The sequence below is a fragment of the Onychostoma macrolepis genome, chromosome 05 (assembly GCF_012432095.1).
Source record: "Onychostoma macrolepis isolate SWU-2019 chromosome 05, ASM1243209v1, whole genome shotgun sequence".
NCBI classification, from domain to species: domain Eukaryota; kingdom Metazoa; phylum Chordata; class Actinopteri; order Cypriniformes; family Cyprinidae; genus Onychostoma; species Onychostoma macrolepis.
Genome location: NC_081159.1, coordinates 19,828,211 through 19,850,683, shown reverse-complemented (window position 1 = coordinate 19,850,683; position 22,473 = coordinate 19,828,211). Strand labels below are relative to the sequence as shown.

At 39.0% G+C, this 22,473-nt stretch overlaps 1 protein-coding gene across 2 annotated transcripts in view; it reads left to right on the top strand.

Annotated features, from left to right (window-relative positions):
• Window positions 1–22,473, top strand: part of atp2a3 (ATPase sarcoplasmic/endoplasmic reticulum Ca2+ transporting 3) — a 66,474-nt gene that overhangs the window by 25,144 nt on the left and 18,857 nt on the right. For both annotated transcript variants that reach the window (XM_058775102.1, XM_058775103.1), the window contains exons 4-10: window positions 1,231–1,335; window positions 1,995–2,133; window positions 7,452–7,532; window positions 7,622–7,707; window positions 8,448–8,912; window positions 21,805–21,893; window positions 22,025–22,127. In XM_058775102.1, the coding sequence (XP_058631085.1) occupies window positions 1,231–1,335; window positions 1,995–2,133; window positions 7,452–7,532; window positions 7,622–7,707; window positions 8,448–8,912; window positions 21,805–21,893; window positions 22,025–22,127 (1,068 nt within the window). The remainder of the gene's footprint in view (window positions 1–1,230; window positions 1,336–1,994; window positions 2,134–7,451; window positions 7,533–7,621; window positions 7,708–8,447; window positions 8,913–21,804; window positions 21,894–22,024; window positions 22,128–22,473) is intronic.

Below are 22,473 nucleotides of genomic sequence, written 5' to 3'. Positions count from 1 at the left end.
AACACAAATGATATGTTCCCACACCCAGAAGGGTAGTAAGAACATTGGTAAAACAGTCCATGCGACATCAGTGGCTCAACTTCAATTTTGCGAAGCTACGAGAATACTTTTTGTGAAAAAAATATTCAAAAATATCTTAATTTGTGTTCCGAAGATGAACGGAGGTTTTACAAGTTTGGAATGACATGAGGGTGAGTAATTAATGATAGAATTTTCATTTTGGGATGAACTAACACTTTAAGGCATCCAAAAAGTCAATATTAGTTTATAGCTGCCTCTAACTATTCTTTTAAAGAAATTGTTTGCTTCTAGTGCCATTGAACAAATCTTTTAGGTGAACTCACTCCATACTTTTCAGGAGTTTCAAACTCTGATGTGAAGTTGAACAGATGAACAATGTCAGAAAGTAATGAACTTCAAGGCTGCATTCTTTTCCAGCTGGATTTACACTCTAAATTGACCTTATCATGCATATTGCATGAACTGCTTTTTAGCTTATAAGGTAACTTTGGATTTTTCTGAAAATGCCTCCTACCCCGAACTCCCACATACAGTATCTGCCCGGGGCATGTACCTGATGGCATGATTTCACTGGAATATTTGTAATGGGTGTGGAATGATCCAGTATCTCATTTCATAACAGTCAGAGCCTCATGTTTATTGAGCTATTTATTTAACAGTGGTACTGCCAGGTCCTTGAGGTTCAACAGAAAGGACTTTTTCAGTTGTTTATTAGTTTTAATACTTTGCGTTCTATGCTTTCTATTTTTTTATGTTTAAGAAAGAAGTCCGCTCTCCAAGGCTGCATTTTTTTGATCAGAAAAAGTGCAGTAAAAGCAGTAATGTTGTGAAATATTATTACAAATTAAAAACTGTTTTCTATTTGAATATATTTTGAAATGTAATTTATTCCCGTGATGAAAACCTACATTTTCAGAAGCCATAACTCCAGTATTCAGAAATAGAAATCATTTGTAACAATGTAAATGTCTTTACTGACACTTTTGATCAATGCAATGTGTCCTTCTTAAATAACAGTTCAAATTAATTTCCTTTCCAAGCTTATGTAAGTGGACAGAATGATGAACTGTTTATAAATATAGTGTGTCTATCATTTTATTTATTTTTTTAAGAGTATTTTTGAATACTTGAATTCTCACTTCAGTAACCATAACAGAACTGAGCTTTGAATGTGAGGTAGGAGTAATTTATGTTGTGTTTGTTCATTAGGTGTTGGCACTGTTTGAGGAGGGGGAGGAGTCGACCACAGCCTTTGTGGAGCCTATTGTCATCCTGCTCATTCTGGTGGCCAACGCAGTCATTGGAGTCTGGCAGGTGGGTGTGTGTGTGTGGGCTGAGAAACTGAAGGACCACAAAGAATTTCATCTAATGATCAAATCTATCTTCTCAATGACAAAGAGCGAGTCTGCTTGATGTCCTACTGTTAAGCATTAGATACTTTACTACTACTACTGCTACCACTATCACCACAACTGTCTTCTTTTCCTAAACATGACAAGTGATTATCAGGTGTTCATATTTGTTTATTAGTGCTTACATAAGGATGTGGCATGTAATTTATATTTATAACACAATATCTGGACACAGCAGTAGACAGCGTTGACAGTGCTAAGAGATTTACCTAATTATTGTAATCCTATTAATCCTATAATCCTCGTCATGCTATATTTGACTTCTATTTGAATTTAGAAATCGCATTTCTGAATTCTGGGAAATTGATTAAAGAGGAAAAGTTGTGTATGTTCACAAATGTGCTATGCCTGTTACACCCTATTAGAACTGTTGATATTAATGATGCATCTGTCAAACTTTTGTCTGATAATTCTGTGGCTGACAACCGATATGATGGCTACTGTTTTTTTAGCCTAATCAGACCAATAGCATTAAGTGAAACAAAATGAAATACGGGCTGTTACTGATGCAATGCATGTGTATCCTTGTTGATCCGTTTGTGTTGTTTTGTATGGTCTCAGGAGCGAAATGCAGAGAATGCCATCGAGGCTCTGAAGGAATACGAGCCAGAGATGGGCAAAGTCTACCGCATGAACCGCACTGCCGTCCAGAGGATCAAAGCTCGAGACATTGTTCCTGGAGATATTGTGGAGGTTTCTGGTAAGCTTGGACCTCTTTCTACTCTTTTCTTTTCCCTCTCATAATTTTTCCTACTCTCTCTGTCCTTTTGATAAAACCTCATCTGCTCTCAGTCTCTTTCCTTGAGTAAAGAGAGGTACTCAAATCTGCAGAGAGATTTTGTTTGTGGAACAATAAGGATACTCCACAGCCTCCGGCTCCAGAGCCCTGTGGACATTTGGAGGTTTCTGCTGAAAACTTACCCATGTGGTCTGACATAATACGCTGTGGAGATGGCCCAGTCCTTTTTTTTTTTTTTTTCCTCCTTCCAGTCATCACCACCTCTCACTGTACCCAAAACACACAAACACAGGCTGTCGTTTTCCCTAGTCTTCCCATTGGCCTATGTGTGGCTGCCCAGAGTGTGTGTTTGTGTGCATTTCACCGCAACTGTGCCCTGAACGGGAGCCCTTCAGGGTTTCTCTCTCTCTCTCTGTGTGTGTGTGTGTGTGTGTGTGGGCTCCTTGCCAAAAACTTGAAAGCAGAGCAGGAATATCCCAGACTGTCTTACGTAAGTGGCTTTCCTGTGAGTATGATGGTGCCAAGCAGAGACATGCAGGAAAAATCAGTGTGTGTGTGTGCGTATTCTGTTCATTGTACAAAGCTGAAAAGTGACTATAGTACTCTTTCTCTTTCTCTTTTTCTCTTACCTCTTTTTGAAACGTGTAGCTTTTTTCCACACTGTCATGTGACTACAGGTTTGCCAGTGCCTCCCTCACACATACAAACATGCCCACTCTCTGTTCAGGATCCTGCCAATGTATATGTAGACACTGAGATAAAAATAGACCTGTTGTATTTCTGTTATGGCTTGACCAAATCTGTGCATCACATGCACACATATAGAGCTAGTTAGTCAGCTTCAAAGTAATCATTGTTTGCTTCTTTAAAGCCCTGCTTGCTAATGATCTCCAGTCAGCGTCAGCAAAGTGTGGAGTAGAAGAGGTGAGGGTAAAGGAGACAACAGCAAGGATCTGCTTTTCACTATTACAGTAAAAACAAAAGAAAGGTCAGACAATTGTCAATTCCTGTGTTACACCGCAAGATTTCCTGATTCATGTTCAAGAGCATCCACATTCATTCAGAAGCATGGATGCTGCTACATCGCTGTGAATGGGAGTGAAAGATGAGACTGGTGCGGGGGGAGTGAGAGGGAACGTGTGTACGGAGAGATACAAAATGTGAGGGAGGTGGAGAAGAGAGCGTGGCGCAAAAGCGTGAAAGACAGATGAGCAGGAGGGAGCGATAAATGCAGCAAGATGCAGAGAGGGAGACTGGCAGGATTAAAGAGATGTGGATGGGATGTGGGTTACATTACCTGTCTTAGCACAGTGGTAACAAGCGTCTCTTTGTTCAGGTGCACCGTTTGGTCTTATGCCTTGACAAGCCCGCATTCCAGCGGCCAGATTCTCCTCTCCACGCACGTACACACACTTCCACTGTCAGACTTCACCCCTTGACACCTGTGGGCCATGTTACCATGGTAACTGGCCCCAGAGTCCCTCCCATGTCAAGGTAAAACTGACAGACATGTAAAGTAACTACCAGACATCACTGTCAGTCCAGATGTTTCCAGCATCAAGTTTCTGTCCTTCCTGAAAGCAAAAATTGTGCCACAGCATGATGAAATTACACCCAGTCAGTCCATATTTTAAGTCATGCACAGCTTTGTTAATATACAGCTATGTTGAATGGGATTCTGGACGAGTGAGATGTAACTGGGGGAGGTAACAAGCAAAATGCAATAAAATAAAAATAATGCAACCAACAAAAGTTGTGAACCGTGGTTTGTGCCTGGAAAAGTAAATCAGCTTTTCATATAAGAAATGGGATTCATTTTTATTATTATAAATAGAAATTATTATGTTAATAGCCCTTTCTTTGGGTTTACACAAGGAAAATTGACTAAATGCCAATTAATGCCAAATTAATACAAATTAAATATTTACCACATTTTACAATTTTTTTTATTTTCACAGTAAATGTATATTTAAACATAAAAACATATATATATAACTTCCTTGTGTTTTCATTGTATCTAGGAATCATGGCATCAAAAATGTTGACAAACCCTGATCCTAGAGCATTTTGAACAAACTCTTTTGATTTTTGTTGCTGTGTAGTTAAACACCATAGCCAGTTTGACAGATATTTTTGGATTGTGAGTGAGATTTTTGGCATGTTCCTCTTCCTGAGGCCTTGAGCACTTCCCAGCCTGCAAGCTGAACAAAAACTAGACAAGGTGAATTAGTCCGGGGGGAGAAGAGGAGAGGTGTTTCCACTCCAGAGGTCTGCGAGAGTGGAAATGGCTGGCACTCTATTTATCTTCTATATTTTGTTATCATTGGTAGTGGGGGAAAGCAAGATGCCACTTAGGTTTAAGATCTGTCCGCTGGTTTATAGCCACGAGAATCAACTAACGAGGTGTAGACACATTCACACACACAGGCTGAGCTGCTTGTGCTGAGTTCATTGGTTATAGTCGTATTTAATAAGTCCTGTTCGGTAAGTGGGAAGCACTGGCAGGACGGAGGTGTTGTCAGCTGCATCTGCTGAAATATTTCTCAATTTCTGTCTAAACTGACTATGCCGATGACATAATCTTGTTGCTAAGCTCTATCAAACCCGTGTAAGCAAACACACAACCCCAACCTAAAAACCCTTTCACTTTCACTGGGGGTTGAATGAAAATTGCACATCGGAAAAAGGCACTTGTGAGAACTATGAATTGGTTACTACAGAAAAAAAAAATCAAAACAAATGGCAACCAAAGAGTCTTTCCTATACCCGCCATTCGTGAGTGGCAATTCCATCGGAACTTTTGGCGCGGACAACCAAGAGAATTGGAGGTCGGAAAACAGTGTTCAGCCATTTTTTTTGCATGCATGAGTACTATGGATATTTATAGATTATTTACACTTTTCAGTTTCCAGTCAGCCCAGCATTGTGTCAGCGTTCAGCCAACGTTATGTTTGCAGTAATCACAGTGTCCGAAGTGGAACTTTCCCTCGACTGTTGCAGAGGCTCAAAAATAACATTCTCACTCCATTAGAATATCCAAAGAACCAGAAGGGTTTACAGAAAGCCTTCAGATTTGGAAAGACTTTAGTTGTTTTTTCACGCTCTTTGGGATGAGTAACAGTGAAGCATCAACTGTGTTTTTTAAAATAAATTCACTTCAGTCCCATCATCTTTTAGTCATACCCACAGGCTGTTAGAGACAGTTTTGATCAGCATTTGCAAACATCTTGAGCTTGCCAGCCTCTGTTATTACACCGTTCCACATTTACAAGTAAGCATGCGTCACCCGTTCTAATCAAGTTTATGCGCGATGTCCATGGAGGCCTGTTTCCTGCTATCAGATGCTTGCCATCTACTGTCATAATGTCTGTGTATATTTAGCTCACTTTGCATTGTTCTGGCTTGGTATGGTGAAAAGCAGTTCGCATTAGCATTTAGATGGGTTCAGTACCCATTCGCAGTATGACCGAGTGGGTGGGAGACACCGCTGAGGGGGGAGAGAGAGCGATAAAATCCAAGAAAGAGAAGAGAAAGTTTGTCGTTCTGGGAGCATAAACAGGCTCCTGCCCACCGTGCCCTCTCTATCCCAACTCCCACGCAGAGCAGCCCCTGATGGGGGTGGTGTCTCCCTCGCCAGAGACCCCCAAGGCTGATGTGAGCCATTCCTGCAATGTGGGAGGAAGAGAGACCGCACGGCTGAGAAATCATGTCCAGAGGGTTGGAACAGAAAGAATGGAAAAAGAAAGATGGGATGAGAGAACGTTGTACTGTACATGATAGTATTATGCAACATCATGTGACTATGACTAACAAATGATTTATTGTGCAGCAAAACAACAAAAACACAGACTGACGATAACTTTTTTTTTTTTTTTTGGTCCTGTGAAAAAGCTTACATTCAACCTTCTTCAGAGTTTCACTTAAGCATGATTCTTTCTAGACTGTCTGGACTGCTCGTCCACTATCTGCCTAACAGTGTGTAAGAGACTAATGGGAAGTGTGGCTACTCTCTTGCATGCCTTGCTGCCCCCAGGCACCTCCAGCTCAGCCTAAGGGTTTAAATGGAGTATAATTACGACACTAAGGGTCTCTAATTGCTGTAAAATGTCCTTTAAGTGCCCCCGCAGCCTCTTTGTCCTAGTCCAGGAGCTATATGACATGGGGATGAGAATTTGCATGCTCACTGACACCCACTGCAAGATTATTGTTAGAAAATATCTATATATGTATATATGCATACGCATACGTGTGTGTGTGTGTAAATATACGTATCAGCTGATGTTTTGAACTTCAAAGAATCCTGAAAAAATGTATCAGTTTACAGAAAAGTATTAAATGTTTTTGACATTGATTATAATAAGAAAAGTTTGTTGAGCACCAAATCAGTGTATTAGAATGTTTTCTGAAGAATCCAAAGTAAAGTTTTGGTATTTGTTGAATGATGGCATGAATTCAGAGGCAATTTCTGGAGCTATCTGTTGAAATTTTTGTTCAGATTCCATGCAGTTGTTGCTTTGTATATGCCATGCCATAGCTCGCAACAAGTTGTCAAGACTTTTGTTTAATTGGAGTTTTCAGAAAAAAAGAGGCTATTTTTTTTTCTTTTCCTCATTTTCAATATGCTCGATTTGTGATTTGCTGTATCATCCTTTGTTTAAGATGTGAATACACAAGCAGATCCCTGCAGCTTGTGTGATGAGTGTATATGAATGCTTTGTTTTGATGACTGCAAATGGCTACTTAAATGGCTGCAAGAGCTCACAAAACCCAGTTGAAAATGACACATATTGATTGATTCTGTCTCATCTAACTGGCTGGGCTTTTTCCACCTTGTTTTTTTCTATTCTTTTGTATTAGAAACTTTTTTTTCTTGTAAACATAGTGCACGAACCGAATATTGATCACTCCGTGTACTCTCATCAACTGGCTATTGAGCGGTGTTCCAGTGTGTCTGCAGTTACTCTTCGAGGTGGTGTCTCTCTCGCTCTTTCACTTTTTTTTTTTTTTTTTCGTTTCAGTTGCTTTTTTGCTTTGCTTCAGGCTTTGTGTCCTAGTAGCTCGGCTTCGATCTGTTGTAATTAAGTGTTTACCTGGAAAACAAGAGGTCAAGAACAGCCTTAAATGATGGCTGTGCAGTGGCCTGTCTTATTTCATGTTTATGTTTGCAGTTTTGACCCTTCAGGCATATGTCCTACACACCTTTTTCGACTTGTCAGTAATGTAGGAGTGTCTTTGCCTGTTTTTTGATGAAGTAACTCTCAACACATTTTGTTTTCTAGTTGGAGACAAGGTGCCAGCAGATATCAGAATCACTTCAATCAAATCCACCACCCTGAGAGTGGACCAGTCCATTCTCACAGGTACTGTGGACGTCTGAGATGAACAGCTTAGCATTTCACTGCTCAGTTCTCAGTATGGCTTGATTTAAAACTCCCAATGTGTTCTTTAGGCGAGTCTGTGTCTGTTATCAAACACACTGATCCTGTGCCAGATCCACGAGCTGTCAATCAAGACAAAAAGAACATGCTGTTTTCTGTAAGCATTTCACTTCCTGTTTTGAGAGGAGAACTTTGTCTCGTGTGCATATAAGCCGTATATTTGCATATAAGAATTACCTACCTCATAGCATTTTTAGTCTTATGCATTACGTAATTATTCTTTGCTTTCTTTGTGTCTTTTTTTTCTTGTTTTTTTTTTCTTTGTCTCTCTATTTTGCAGAATGTCATTATACTGTAGGGTATAATAAGACTTAAGTATTCTGTTCAGTCTAAACATGCTCTTCCTGGCTGCATTCGTTTGCGGTCATTCAGATGCTATAAGTAGGCATGCATTCGTCCGCTCTCAATCCACTTAGGTTGCGTTAACATCATCTGGGGATAGGGAACACCCCAGGTGACGTTTTTGGCATAGTGAGTGATAGTATAACGTCAGAGTTAATGCAGTCTGCCTGTTTTCTTCTTTAGTCGTTTAAAATAAACTGTATATGGCCTATGTGCTTTTAATAGTCCAGCTTTATGCATTTTCCAACACATCGTGGTAATGAAAGATGTAGTTTCCTATTAGGGGAAAATATCCCTAATGTCATTATAGCCAACTCCACACAAGTCAATGATTTTTCCAAGCTACGTTTTATAAAATTATATGGGACTGAGGAACTTCTGATGCTGCTGTTGTTGTTTCCAAGTCTGCAAATGTGTAAATTTTAACTTTTGGTGGCTTTGTTCCATTTAAGTGTATATGTGCTTATATATGTATGTTCTCATGTTTTCCAAAAGGGCACAAACATTGCTGCGGGTCGGGCTATCGGTATCGTTGTCTCCACCGCCGTTTCCACCGAAATCGGCAAGATCCGCAACCAGATGGCATCAACCGAACAGGAGAAGACCCCGCTGCAACAGAAGCTGGATGAGTTTGGCCAACAGCTCTCGAAGGTCATCTCCCTCGTCTGCATCGCCGTCTGGGTCATTAACATCGGCCATTTCGCCGACCCGGTCCACGGTGGCTCGTGGATCCGAGGTGCCATCTACTATTTCAAAATAGCTGTGGCCTTGGCAGTGGCAGCCATCCCGGAGGGTCTTCCAGCTGTCATCACCACCTGCCTGGCATTGGGCACACGTCGCATGGCCAAGAAAAACGCCATTGTCCGTTCTCTGCCCTCAGTGGAGACGCTGGGATGCACCTCCGTTATCTGCTCAGACAAGACGGGGACCCTGACAACCAACCAGATGTCTGTCTGCAGGGTGAGTGATGTGGCTGTTCAAGCCAGATGCAGAGTTGGTGTCTCATTCAGCATCAGAACTGATGTCTGCGGGCAGATCTTGATTTTATGTCTGGGTAGATGACAGTTTCGTTTTTCATCTGCTGATATATGATCCTGTGTGAGCTTTTTTCTTTTTATATAGAACTGAAACAACACAGATTTGAACCTCTTTTTTTCGTACATTCACAAGAGTTGATTTATTATGCACTATAACCTGAGCCAGAAGCATTTTCAAGCGAGGCAATGGAGGTCGCCTAAAAATTGCATTTTATTTTCAAACTCAAGATAGATTCCCCTGAGGAATACCCCTTTTTTGGGGGGGAAAAAAGAGACCCTTTAGGCCAGAGAGCATCATATGAATTCCTTTTAGACAACGTCTCGGAATTTTTTTCCCACTGATTCCAGGCCTGTGTGTGTACCCTGTTACTGTGGTTTCTGGTGCACTTGACAGGTGGTTTCACAGGCCTGGATACTACAGTGGTGTTTACCATCAGAGCAGGTCTTTGATGATGTGCCAGGGCCTCTCATACAGAGCTGAGTGATGCAACAGCAGCAGCTTTCTCTGGCTGCCATATGGAAGACCACAGAAACATACCAGGCACAACAAGAGAGGTGAGAGAGAGAGAGATACTTGGAAGCACTAGACATGGTCGGATGCTGAATAGCAGTCCAGAGCCAGTTCAAAGACTCAGCTGCACTTTGTAAGTGCTTAGAGACTTGTCGTGTTTATTAGGTTCTTGTGCAGTGTACATTTTTTTTTTTTTTTATACATGTGCCCTTGTAATCTTTACTTAAAAACAACATCTCTTTTCTGATGATGTGTGTACCAGTGTGATGGTTGGGCATTAATCCAGCCCCTCTAGCAACCGTTCACTCACATGTAATAGCAGTAGGGGTGGCACGGTACATGTATTTGTACCGAACCATCACGGTACGGGCGTCTTGGTTCGGTGCATGAGACTTTACGACGAATACAGGCAATTCACCCCCAATCCAGAAGGGTGCGCCCGCAGTAATGCAACGCTGTGTATGCCGCCAGCAGAAGAACAGTGAATGCCATGAGTTGTGCACTTGAAAACAAAGCCCACTAGACAGTGACCATGTGCTGATTGTGAATGCGTCTCTCACATAGACTTGACAAGGGAGTATACTTTAAAGGCTTGCACACTCATCTGTTTGCGAAATGGAGCTTTGTGCTCGAGTATCCTACCTCTCTCATTCGGCACAAATCCAAATATTCCATAATATTTCCATATTTGTGATGTAATGTATCTGAATGCTAAACTATTATTTATTATGTAAATGATAGGCTTTGTACTTCAGTCAGTTTTCAGCGGTGACACAGAGGCGGGCGCGCTGATGTTTGGCTCACTGTATTTTATTTTGATAAAGTACCAACTGCGCTGTCAAGTTGGCAGTGCTGGAACTGATGTGTTTTGTGTGTGTGTGTGTGTGTGTGTGTGCACTCCGGCGCGATCACTTCAACTGTTTCCTTATACCAGCAGAATCAACTTTAAACACTTATTGCCTTATTAATAATCACTGTATAAAGGTCTGCTTTTATTTGTGTACACTCATAATGAAAACAAAACAGATTTTATATATATAACATGTAATAATATTTAGTATTTTCACATCTAGATGGAAAAAATTGTAATTTGCACTACTGTCTGTTCAAGATAAATGAAAAGAAACTGAGCATAGTAGATTTTTTTTTCCCCTGTTGTACCAAAATCGTATCGAACCGTGACCCCCGAACCGAGGTACATACCGAACCGTGACATCTGTGTACCGTGCCACCCCTAAATAGCAGCAATTGGCAAAAGAGAATTACCTAATCAATTCCCCATGGACAAAATCAAGTGTAATCCGACTTTACTTTTTTCTCATTTGAGAAGTGTTTTATGTGAATATGTGTCACAATAGGGAGAAAAAGACTATCACAATTTTTGCTTCATGCAGTCTTTATTGTTTTATTTTTAGTTCTGGGCAACGATTAATCGTGATTAATCACATCCAAAATAAAAGTTTTTGTTTATATAATATATGTGTGTGTATACTGTGTATATTTATTATGTATATATAAAGAGACACACATACAGTATATACTTTGAAAATATTTACATGTATATATTTATATTCATATAATTTATATCATAAATATATTTAATATATGTATATATGTGTGTGTGTGTGTGTGTATATATATATATATATATATATATATATATATATATATATATATATATATATATATATATATATATATATATATATATATATATATATATATATATATATATATAATATATATATAAATAGCCAGCTTCACAACGGTCCTCAGCCGAGCAATAAAGTAAAACCATTTAAATGCTCATTTATTATAATGTTTATAGAAATGAATACAAACTACTAGTTTCATGTGTATAATATATTATTCAAGATGTCAAAACGTCAGAAAAGAATGTGTGTATTTACACTGTGGCATCTGAAGTGCAAGCACAATAGACAACCTTATGGATTGTAATGGGGGTGTTTTAGTTTTGTAACATCACTCTGTTTGCTTTCAGTTGTGTATTGTGTGTTCACACTGTTTAGTCTTAGTGAAAAAAATAATTCCAGGTTACAGACTCTACAAATTACAAATTCACTTTGGATTTACAGCTGCCTTTTTGAGATGTTTTTTTGGCACCATTGGAGCTACATGGAATGCATGTAATTGACACTTGACACTTTGAATGATTTTTTTAATCACAGCAGTTGTAAATGTAATCTTGATTATTAAAATAGTTCAGAGACATAGACTACCATTCAGAAGTTTGGGGTCTAAGATTTTTTTTATATTTTGAAGTCTCTTATGCTCACCAAGGCTGCATTTGTAAAATATTACAATTTAAAATAACAGTTTTCTGTTTAGATATATTTAAAAATATATCATTTATAAGTATAATGTGTATACATTTTTAAAAGCTTTGTAAAGCTGAAAAATCCATTAATCCAGTCTTCAGCGTCACATGATCCTTTCTAATATAATGATTTGGTGCTCAAGAAACATTTCTTGTTTTTGTTTTTTTTGTTTTTTTTCTCTGAATTCTTTGTTGAACAGAAAGTTTAAAATAAGAGCATGAATAAAAAATAACAGCTGAATAAAATTTTTAATTTCTAAAAATAAATAAATAAACATCTTACTAATCCAGACTTTTGAATAGTAGTGTAAGTTTATATTGGTAGGCTGACTATTCAGAATGATGTACTGCAGCTGTTTATATGTTTGTGTGTTTGCCAATGGTGTACGTTTAGGGCAGGACTACATGTTTGTCCAATGGCAGCCAGGCAGAGTGTTTAGGAAACTGGTGTGAAAACAGTAGTTATTTTTGCAGTTGTATTTGGTGCCACTAATGGTGCGGAAAGTACACACTTCACCTTGAAGCTTCTTGATCCGGTTAACCAATCACACCCTTATGAACTACCACTGACTGAACTGTGTACTTGTATTCTATAGAATTAGTTTCTTTCATTTTTCCCACTGTCACATCTTCATGTTCACTAAAGAGAGGCATTACTGTACCACCTGTATTCAGATAGGTGTGTGACACAGAGTAACCTGACTCTCAGCACAGCCAAGAACTGCCATGTAGTTTAATTACTTGATCTTTTGTGTTTTAAGGTGTTGTGTCATCATTTCAGTGCCATCACTCTGGCCTAGAGGCTGTTCTTGTTATTACTGAGGTTTTCTACTGTTCTAAAGCAGGAAAGTTTGAATGTGCTACAAGCATTAGTCAGCACCATTCTGGGTTTTGAGGTGATGGGCAAAGATTCTTTCATAGGTATCCTTGAAGAGTAATGCTGTGCTGTGATCTCTTTTATGTTGTTCCTTTCTGAGAGTCAGGACAGTCAGTCAGTGTTGAAGTCCTCCATGTGGAAGTCACTCTGAGACACTCGAGGTGTATGTTTGTGTTTGTACGCAATGGAAAATCCTTAACTTGTACAGGCAAGTCGGCAGGACGTGATTGCAACATCTTTTACGTTAAATTCTTCTACAGCTGCAGACGTGGATCCATCAAGGCCACAGGCTTTCTGTCAATCCCCTCATCCATTTACATTATCACAAGACCTGGTTCTCAATTCAGGCCATTTATAGTCAGAGTTCAGGCCTTATATACATAGCTTTTTGTCACTACTTATTTAATGCCTGTGCTATTTCAAAAGTAGAGAGCAGGAAAGGTTTGGAGAATGAATTCTTTGTTTTATTTTCCACCATCTGTACCTCTCCCTCCCTTTTTATTCATTATCAGACTCCTTGCATCTCCCGCTTCTAGTTTTGTGACCTTTATGATTTCAATTGGAAAATCATGATTGCAATATTGAAGTCATATCAAATCATCTTTTTTATTTTTTTGTTTGTTTTCCTGTGTGGTGCTGCACATGTTCATATAAAGCAGCCACTAGCATTTCCATTGTGAGCTACTCTATTGTTTTCTCTGTTTACAAAGAAACCCCTATGTATGTTTATGTGTGCTTTTTTGCTAAGTCCCATGGCGTGGAGATGTTATAGCCCCGGTTGCAATGCCTCACTGCATGTGTGTGTGTGTGTGTGTGTGTGTGTGTGCACTGAACGTCCGGCTGTGTGTGTCTGCCCGAGGTCTCTCCTGTGTTTAACAGCAGGGTGTTCCCTCTGTTCAGAAGCTGCTTAATTCCCTGCAAGTGCCGGGAACCTTCCGGAAAGAGTCCCACTGCGCTGTGGTAAATATTTACTCACTCCGCACCCTTATCCCAGACCTGCAACGATCAGAGCTCAAACATTAAGGGCGAGCACTGTAGTCAAACACCACGACATTCACTTTACCAGCTCTTCCTGGACACAGATTAAACCTAGTATTAACCTAATACATCCTATTTAAAGCCACCCGTAATTGAAACACTTTTTAAATTAAGAAGGTTCACCTGTATCTTGGAAACAAAAACTCCTTTCAGGCTTATTACGTAATAGACTGTGCCGTTCTTTCAATATATGAACCAATATATTGACTATATGTGTGCACAGTGTGTGTGTGTGTGTGTGTGTTTTGTATATTTACATAGAGAGAGAGATGTGCATATATGGTATCTCATTAACATTTCATATCCATTTGTGTATAAATAAATGGCTTTATTTGTTGAGCAGCTGTAAATTAGCCATGATAATATAAAGTTGGCCAGACATTGTTAAATAAACCGTCATATGGAAATATATTGCTAAATATTTCTATATAAACACTTTCTGATTATCCTGTTAATAAATGTAAATTAAAAAAACTCAGGGTCACACTTTATTTTAAAGTCTAATTCCTACTATTAATGAACCATTTGCTATGACTTTTGCCTCAGTAAACGTCTAATTTGCTGCTTATTAATAATTAGTGAGATAGTTGTTAAGTTTAGGTACTGGATAGGATTAGGGATGTAGAATACGGTCATGCAGAATATGTGCTTTATAAGTACTAATAAACAGCAAAAATGTTAATAATAGGCATGCTAATAAGCATAAGTATTCCTTCTCATCCTCTTCCCGTCATAGCTTGGCCTTCTGCATCTCACCCAGTAAGGGATTCCCGCCTGCCATCTTTCATTTCCCTCATATTTTTGTGCTCTGTCATTTCTATTCCTCTCACGCACTTCCTTGCGTCTGCTCCTGCTGCAGCATGATCCAAGAATGCCGTAGGGAGCAGAGTCACACGTGTATTGGAAGCCTAATGCGGACAATTCACTGTAGTGTACTGTATGCTGAACACTTTTTGGTATGCCTGGTGCCTTTAGTGTTACTTTTTATTTTGAAAAGAGTAGTGCTTGTTTTGGTTGCCTTTTTCCATTTATATTAATAATAAATGTAAATTAATATGAGACATTACCAAATTTCATACACATTTTAATGCATAGTACTGTCACATTGGAAGGAGACAGAGACAGTAAGAAAAAAAAGTTTGCTTCTAAATTGAAATTTGCTGCTATTTTTCATCAACTCCCATTCTTCACGGTAGGGAACAGGTAACAATGTCAGCCTAAGCCTTAAGCAGAAATTCGTCACCTAAGAAGTCCCTAAAGAAAAGACATTTCACATGCAAGACAGAATTTTAAAATTGAGCTTGTGGAAATGCGTCCCAAATGGATTCAACATTCTGTTAAACCTCCTGTGCCTCGTAATGTTAAGTACTAAAAGCGTAGTGCTGAGAGGCTTATTATAGGGACAGAAGATGCTTATCCTGGGCTTGGAATTAGTGCTGTCACTACGGCGCAGTGTTGTTCTTGATGCCCTAAACCAATCAACTAACCGTGTGCCTTGTTGAGGCCAGACATCATCTAAGTGTCACCGTCACTAATGCGGAAGTCACTTTGGCTAAATCAGGAGGAAATACGGGTGCCTAAAATCCTTTTCCACTACTGTGAAATGCACGCATACACACATTTTTATCAGAGGCTCATCATTGCATATCACTGCTTGCTACGCTGTTCCTTGGTATCTGTTGCTATGACAACGTATAGCAACAGAATTCCATGCCTGCCAAGTTACGGGATGCTGTTGGTGTTTTTGGTAAAGATCTGATTTATAAATGACTATAAACAAACAAAACAGGCTAGCAACAACCCTTATCATGATGTTTTCCTTTTATGATGATTCTTTTATGCTACTGATGCGTCACTGCTGCTTGTTGGTACATTTCAGTACATTGTGGTTGTCATATTTGAATTTCTGCTCACTGTGGGTGTAAATTTACAGAATTAGGGGGACTGAATTTAAATATTGTAAAATGTTTTTAAAGATGTTGCATAGTGGGTTTTTTAATGATCAATATAATGTTGATATGCACAATATAAATGTTCAAAAGTTTAGGGTCAGTTTTTTGTGTATTATTATTTTGAAAGAAATTTATTTTATTAAGTGAGAATACATTAAACTGGTCAAAAGTGATAGACATTTATAGTGCTACAGAGATTTCTGTTTCTATTTTCTGTTTGTTTGTTTGTTTGTTTTTTGTGTTTTTGTTTTTTTCTCTAAAGTATTCAGAAAAAATGCATCATGGTTTCTACAAAAATATTAAGCAGCACAAGTATAACTTTAATAATAAGACTTGATAATAACAATAATAATAAAACTGATGATAATAATAAGAAATGTTTTTTGAGAACTGTAGCAGCATATTAGAAAGATTTCTGAAGGATAAAGTGACACTGAAGACTGGAGTAACGGCTTCTGCAATAGAGCTTTGCCATTACAGGAATAAATTACATTTTAAAATATATTAAATTAGAAAATTGTTATTTTAAATTGTAGTAGTATTTCATATTACTGTTTTTATTGTATTTCAAATAAATGCAGCCTTGGTGAGCATAAGATACTTCTACTTCTATGAAAATCTTACTGACCCCAACATTTTAAATGATAGTGTACACACATTACAATGGCAAATGAGATGAAAACTACATTGCTGAAATAAAGTGATTTTGCACAAAATATGCTACATTATATTGCATTTTATTTAGTTCGTTAAAAATTTGAAAGCTAAACAAATTGTAAATGTTATTTTTATGCATTACTATTTTTAATAATATTCCAAAGTAGATTTGTAACGCACCACCAGTGTCGATATATTCAGAATGGCCAGATAGTGTCTAGTGACAAATACCTAGTCAAGCAGAACCTGCACACTTTTTCTTATTTTCTGAACTGATTGTAGGAGCAAATCTTAGGTATTCTGCAGGATGGGTTGAAACATTGTATGTGATAAAACTGTGGTGAGAGCTCAACACTTGTTAGATCAAAGAATGATAAAATTAGCCAAAATATTTAATAAAGTGAAATAAAAAATAAAGAGTTGGGAGCGTGTTTGTATAACATGGTGAATGATGGCCATGTGAATTCCGCTGCGGTTTCTGTAGAGTTATTGGTGCAACATGCAGGCCTATAAATAATAAATACCTAAAGATGAAATCTTCACTAAATGAACATGTCGGAGCCAAGCATTCCCGAGGTCAAGGAGTACATTGTGATAGTGAGCAGGCAACTGGATCTAATTTTGTTTCCCCTCTTTCCCTGTTGACAATGTCTGATTGCATGGTGTTTGACTGTGGAAATCGAGCGGCACAGATTCCTGTGTGGTCAAAATCTAGAGAAGCAGGCCCCCAAAATAGTGTTCTTCAGAAAAGTGAACCTGCCACTTTTGTAACTTCTGTTTAGAATCAGCTAGCCTACTCTTCAGTTCAAATAATATAAAACAACCTCATGTTCCCAAATAAATGTATCAAAAAAATGATTCGTTTTTTTATTTTTTTATGTTAGCTTTATGGAGTAAAAAGCACTCTGTACTTGCACGAATGCAGAGAAATGGTACTGTGTAGCAGTACTTGCTATGATAATATGGTCATTACTTTATAAAGGCACATTTTTGCCTGAGAGACTGTTCTTTCCTGCAGAGCAAGCTAACTCAATAATCCATTTATTTTAAGGGCTTAGGGGCATGATCCAGCCTTCTGATTGCTGCTGCCTGCCGCCTGCTTTGTGTTTTCCACAATTAAGTTTTGTGTATGTGCGTCCGTTTCAAACAGGAAGCAGGAGTACTGTGGAGCTCTGAAAGTTTTTACAGCTTAACTGCTTCATTAATTCTTTAATCAGACACATTTAATTGAGTCTTTCTCTGAGTGATGTCACGTCAAGAGAGAATGTTTTTCCCCTGTGTGTTTGTGTATGTTTGAGACGACCTTTCGTGTGACCTCCTTTTAAGGAAGTGTCCATACATGGCTGTTTGGCAAGTGTTGTGTTAGCAATATCTAAGTTTAGATGCTTGATTATGGAGCCGAGGGCTGATGCTGATAAGAACCTACTTCTGGAATTTGTGTGTGTGTGTGTATTAGCTTCCATGCAACTATTGAGCTCGACCGCAGTGGCTTTTAATCATGATAAAACACATTTCAGCAAGTCCACCTACTGCATAATCAACATTTATGACACCTCGTAAGATCAGGATTAATTTTTACTCCTTCCCAGCATGCACCTCCATTTCAGACCTGTCATCTGAACAGAAAGGTTGGGTCTGCGATCAATGGCGTTTGCCAAATTGGCTTTATTAGTTCCATTCCACCATCCACCTGTTTCATCTGCCCCTATGCCCACATACTGGAGGAAGGGTATAGTGCGGAAATAAGATCTCTCTTCTCTCTGCTGAAACTCGCCCAGAGCGGCCACTTCTCCTGCTGGCTCATTTCAACATGACGGATGTCATAGCAAAAGAAAGAGCTTTGCATTATGGGTTTGGCTGATTTGTCTAATGTTGTCAGGCTGAACTCATCTTCACCTTTTCATGTTGTCCAGCTCTCTTGGACACTTTTGTGTTGTTTATTCTAACAACTAGAATCACTTTATTTGCTTCAGTCATGTAGTAGAATTTGGCCTTGGGTTTTGCGCACAAGACAGTACAACACCTGGAGTTAATTATAAAAAAACTAGACACGTCAGCCAAAATAGGGGTAAAGTGACTGTCACTCTTTCACCTCATCTGTTTTCATTTGGTCCAGTGAAAGCAGACATTTCAGTAGGAGGCAGTAGTTTATTGTAGTCCGTGTTGTCTGTTGGCAGTTGTGTGAGTGTGTTGGTTCAGACAGGGAAGAGATCATGCCAGGCCACTAAACACAGGAACCTACCCACTGCCAGTGCATGATGACATCATTGCTCTGCTTCTGATTGGATGGAGGATAAGGGAAACCCCAGAGCCGATTGGGTGGAGTCATAACTGTCTGTTGGTGGTTTTTTCTTGTCTTTTTTTTATGCAATTGGGGTTTGTAACTATTTTCAGATGCCTTAGAGAACTTATTTGCTTATTCTTTTCGAAAGCATGTTTTCTTGGGCACAATTGTGGAGTCCTTTGTTTTTCCAACTTTAAGTACAATAAACACTTTTTAATTGGTAAACGTATGAGCATTTAGAACTTTATGTGCCAGGATTTCCTCATGGAAAACTTAGGAATATCAGGGAATTTTTTAAATTGTCATTTCTTGGCCTGTGGATGTTATGGATATAAATAAAACATTAAAGTTAGGGAATTTTCTGTAGTGAACATAATTTGTTTTAGTTTCAAGGCTTAACAATAAGATGTTTTTTTTTTTTTCTGCCAGACCATTTGGCCAATGTGAAATGTTTCTTTATCTTGAAATGTTCTAAATGCATTCTTCTTAAAACAATACATCTTTATCCAGTAATCAGGAACAAAAAAGTCAGAAATTTATTGTCCAGGAGATTGATGTGACCCTTCGGCGGCAATGCATGCATTTTTTTTACGGAAATTGAAGATAGGAGCAGGAGAAATAATGTGCGACTGGTGGGGTTGCCGGAGGGGGCGGAAGGCTCCGTTGCAGCTGGTTTCCTCGGAGCTGGTATTTCCAGGTGGATCCCTTCCCTGAAAGGCCGTGACATCGAGGTTGACCGGGCCCATCGCGTGTATGACGGAAGGAAAAACTCTGATCGGCTGTGTACTCTCATCTTCCGTGTACTAAGATGGCATGACAGATCGGCGATCCTGAAGGGTGCTTGGCAGGCATATCCGGTGAAATATACACAGGACAATGTCATGCTACTATTTTTCCCCGACTTTAGTCCAGCCACAACTACCAAGAGAAAGAGCTTTAATCCAGTCTTGAAGAAGATGACAGCACTTGGTCTCCAGCCCTTTCTCACCTATCCGGCGGTAATTAAACTACGGCACAAAGGTGAGCAGATGATGTTCGACTCTCCTCAAAAGGCAGAGGATTTTGTTACTTCACTGTCACTGAAGACGTATTCTGCAGGCTACCATCTCCATCCTCTCAGCTCAACGAGGGAAAATTAACGATGAGGTTTGTGGTGATCCTAACTGCCCTGAAGAGGACAATAACAAGGTGGCCATGGACACTTGTTAATTTCTTTTTGGAATCTTGCCCCTGCCCTGTACGTTCGTCCGCTGATTGGTAAATAATAATGATGTATTTTCTTTATTTTTCTTTATTATTAGTATTATTCTTCGGGCTGATGGAGAGCAGGTTCAATTACTACGCTTTTGGCTCAGTGGGCCTTTTGGGGACATGTCTTGCGTTGAAGTGGACTGGTCACGCATCAACATTTGTTTCTGTTGTTTATGCAGACCTACACTCTCTGTAATGTGCGGTCTGCTTTGGTTTTTATACACAGTTGTTTGTCGTTCCTTGTTCTTGTTTTTTTTCTATGCCCTTCAACAGACATCAATACTTTTATTTATTCTGCTTTTCTTTTAAAAGGACTATGCATCTAGGTGGATTGGTATCCAGGATACATACTAATGTTTACATGTCACTGACAGTATGGCATTGCTTTTGTTTCTCTTCACTTAGACAGAATCTTGGCATTGCGAGCACACAATGCATGTTCTGAATATCTTATCATTGAATGTGAATGGCCTAAGTTCTCCTATAAAGCGTACCCAGATATCAGAATATTTGCACCGTAAATCGATTTCCTGTGCCCTGATACAAGAGTCTCATTTAAAACAATGCGATGTGGCATGTTTTCAAAACAAGTATTACAAACTGGCAGCCTTCTCTTGTGCTCATAATAAAACTAAGGGGGTGCTTATCTTAGTGGATAGGAAGTTACATTTAACTATTGAACATACCGGGAATGATGATGAAGGTAGATTTGTTTTTATACGCTGTAAAATACATAATGACAGGTAAGCACTGGTCTCCATTTACTGCCAGAATGAGGCAGACAGTGCATTTTTCACAAATATTTCCAATATATTACTTGAGCAGACTGATTGTCGTTTAGTGATGGGTGGTGATTTTAATGCTGTTTTAACTCCTGCACTGGATAAATCTCACCCTGATACAACAGCTAACCCATCCTCTAAGTTACTGAATAAATTTATCACTGAACTTAATGCAATCGATCTTTGGAGAATCCAGAATACTACATCTAAGGACTTCACTTCTTTTTCTAAAAAGGGTGGAATGTCTGATGGGAGGACCTTTCAAATTTTGTAACAAAACACCCTTATGGCACAACTTTAATTTTTTATGTTGAAATCGGACATTTGTCCAGCCCTCTTGGACTACATTGGGCGGAAACGCATGCAGTGACTTATATGATAACTAGGGACTCAGCTCACTTCAAGAACTAAGAACTAAGTTTTGTTTACCAGCATCATCATATTTTGACTTTTTTTCAGTTACGTTCTTCTCTCAAGGCCTATGGAGTTCCCTGGGCATCCCCTATTTCCTCTCATCCTATATGGAATTGGATCGCACCACCCTCTGGTCGGCCATCTGTTTCTTTAATATATAGTAAACTTAATGATCACACTGCAAAGTCTCTTTCTATTAAATCTATCAGGAATTGTGAATTAACAGATTTTGATTTATCGGTTGACTGGGAGAGGGTGTGGTCTAATCTAATCTTAACTTCTAAAAACTTGGCTCATCGTCTTATCCGTTTCAAAGTCATCAATAGAGCATACGTAACTCCTTACAAGAGGTTTAAAATGAAACTGCAATCGACCTATAACTATCATATCTGTAACACTGTATCAGCAGGTACTTTTCTCCACATGTTTTGGGAATGTCCAATTGTTGTCAATCTATGGACTCATGTGAATTCTGTTTTGTCCTTTTTACTACAAATTGAAATTGAAATTGTTGATGGTGTGTCTGTTGCTCCCCCCTCCCTGTTGTTTGTCTTGAGTGGATGTTGTTTTGTTGATTTGGAGAAAATAAAAAGTTGATCACCAAAAAAAAAAGAAAAATAAATTTATTGTCCAAAGTGGGAACCTTGTTTCATTAATCTGCATGTGTTTCTCATGCTGTCTCTCTCCCTATCTCACTTCTGTCTCTCATAGATGTTAGTGGTTAATAAGGCTGATGACAGCAGTTGCTCCTTGCATGAGTTCACCATCACCGGCTCAACCTATGCTCCGGAGGGACAAGTGTAAGAACACACAAACATACTCAGATCCCTTGATCCTTCCCAAAACATCATCTCATTTTTACCTCTTCCAAATAATCTAATGCTTATTCTGGATACTTAGTTTATATTTACATCCCTTCTCTCTCCCTTAGGCTGAAAGCTGACAAGCCGGTGCAATGTGGAGAATATGATGGTCTGGTGGAACTGGCTACTATCTGCTCCTTGTGCAACGACTCCTCGCTGGACTATAATGAGGTCAGCGGTGTGTGCGTGGATCTTCTCCTGCATCTAATGCTCAGATGCCACATTTACTTTAACAAAGAGTCTCATTCAGTGTTTTGAGTCTGTCCTGCTCTCATTGCTGAAGTGTTAACCATGCATCCTCTGTTCCTCAGGGATGGGCAGCTTTTTAATTAGCTTGTTTTGCACATTTGGCTTGCATTTCTCACCTCTGCACCTTTGCCATGGTATCATGTGTTCTGCATTGCATAATATCATGCTTATTCTGTGGTTGTCAGGTAGGGTAAAGGACAGCGCAAGTTGGGACAAGCCTAAGAGTTTTAAAGTGTGCTTTGTTATTGAAGTCACCCAATCTAATTTT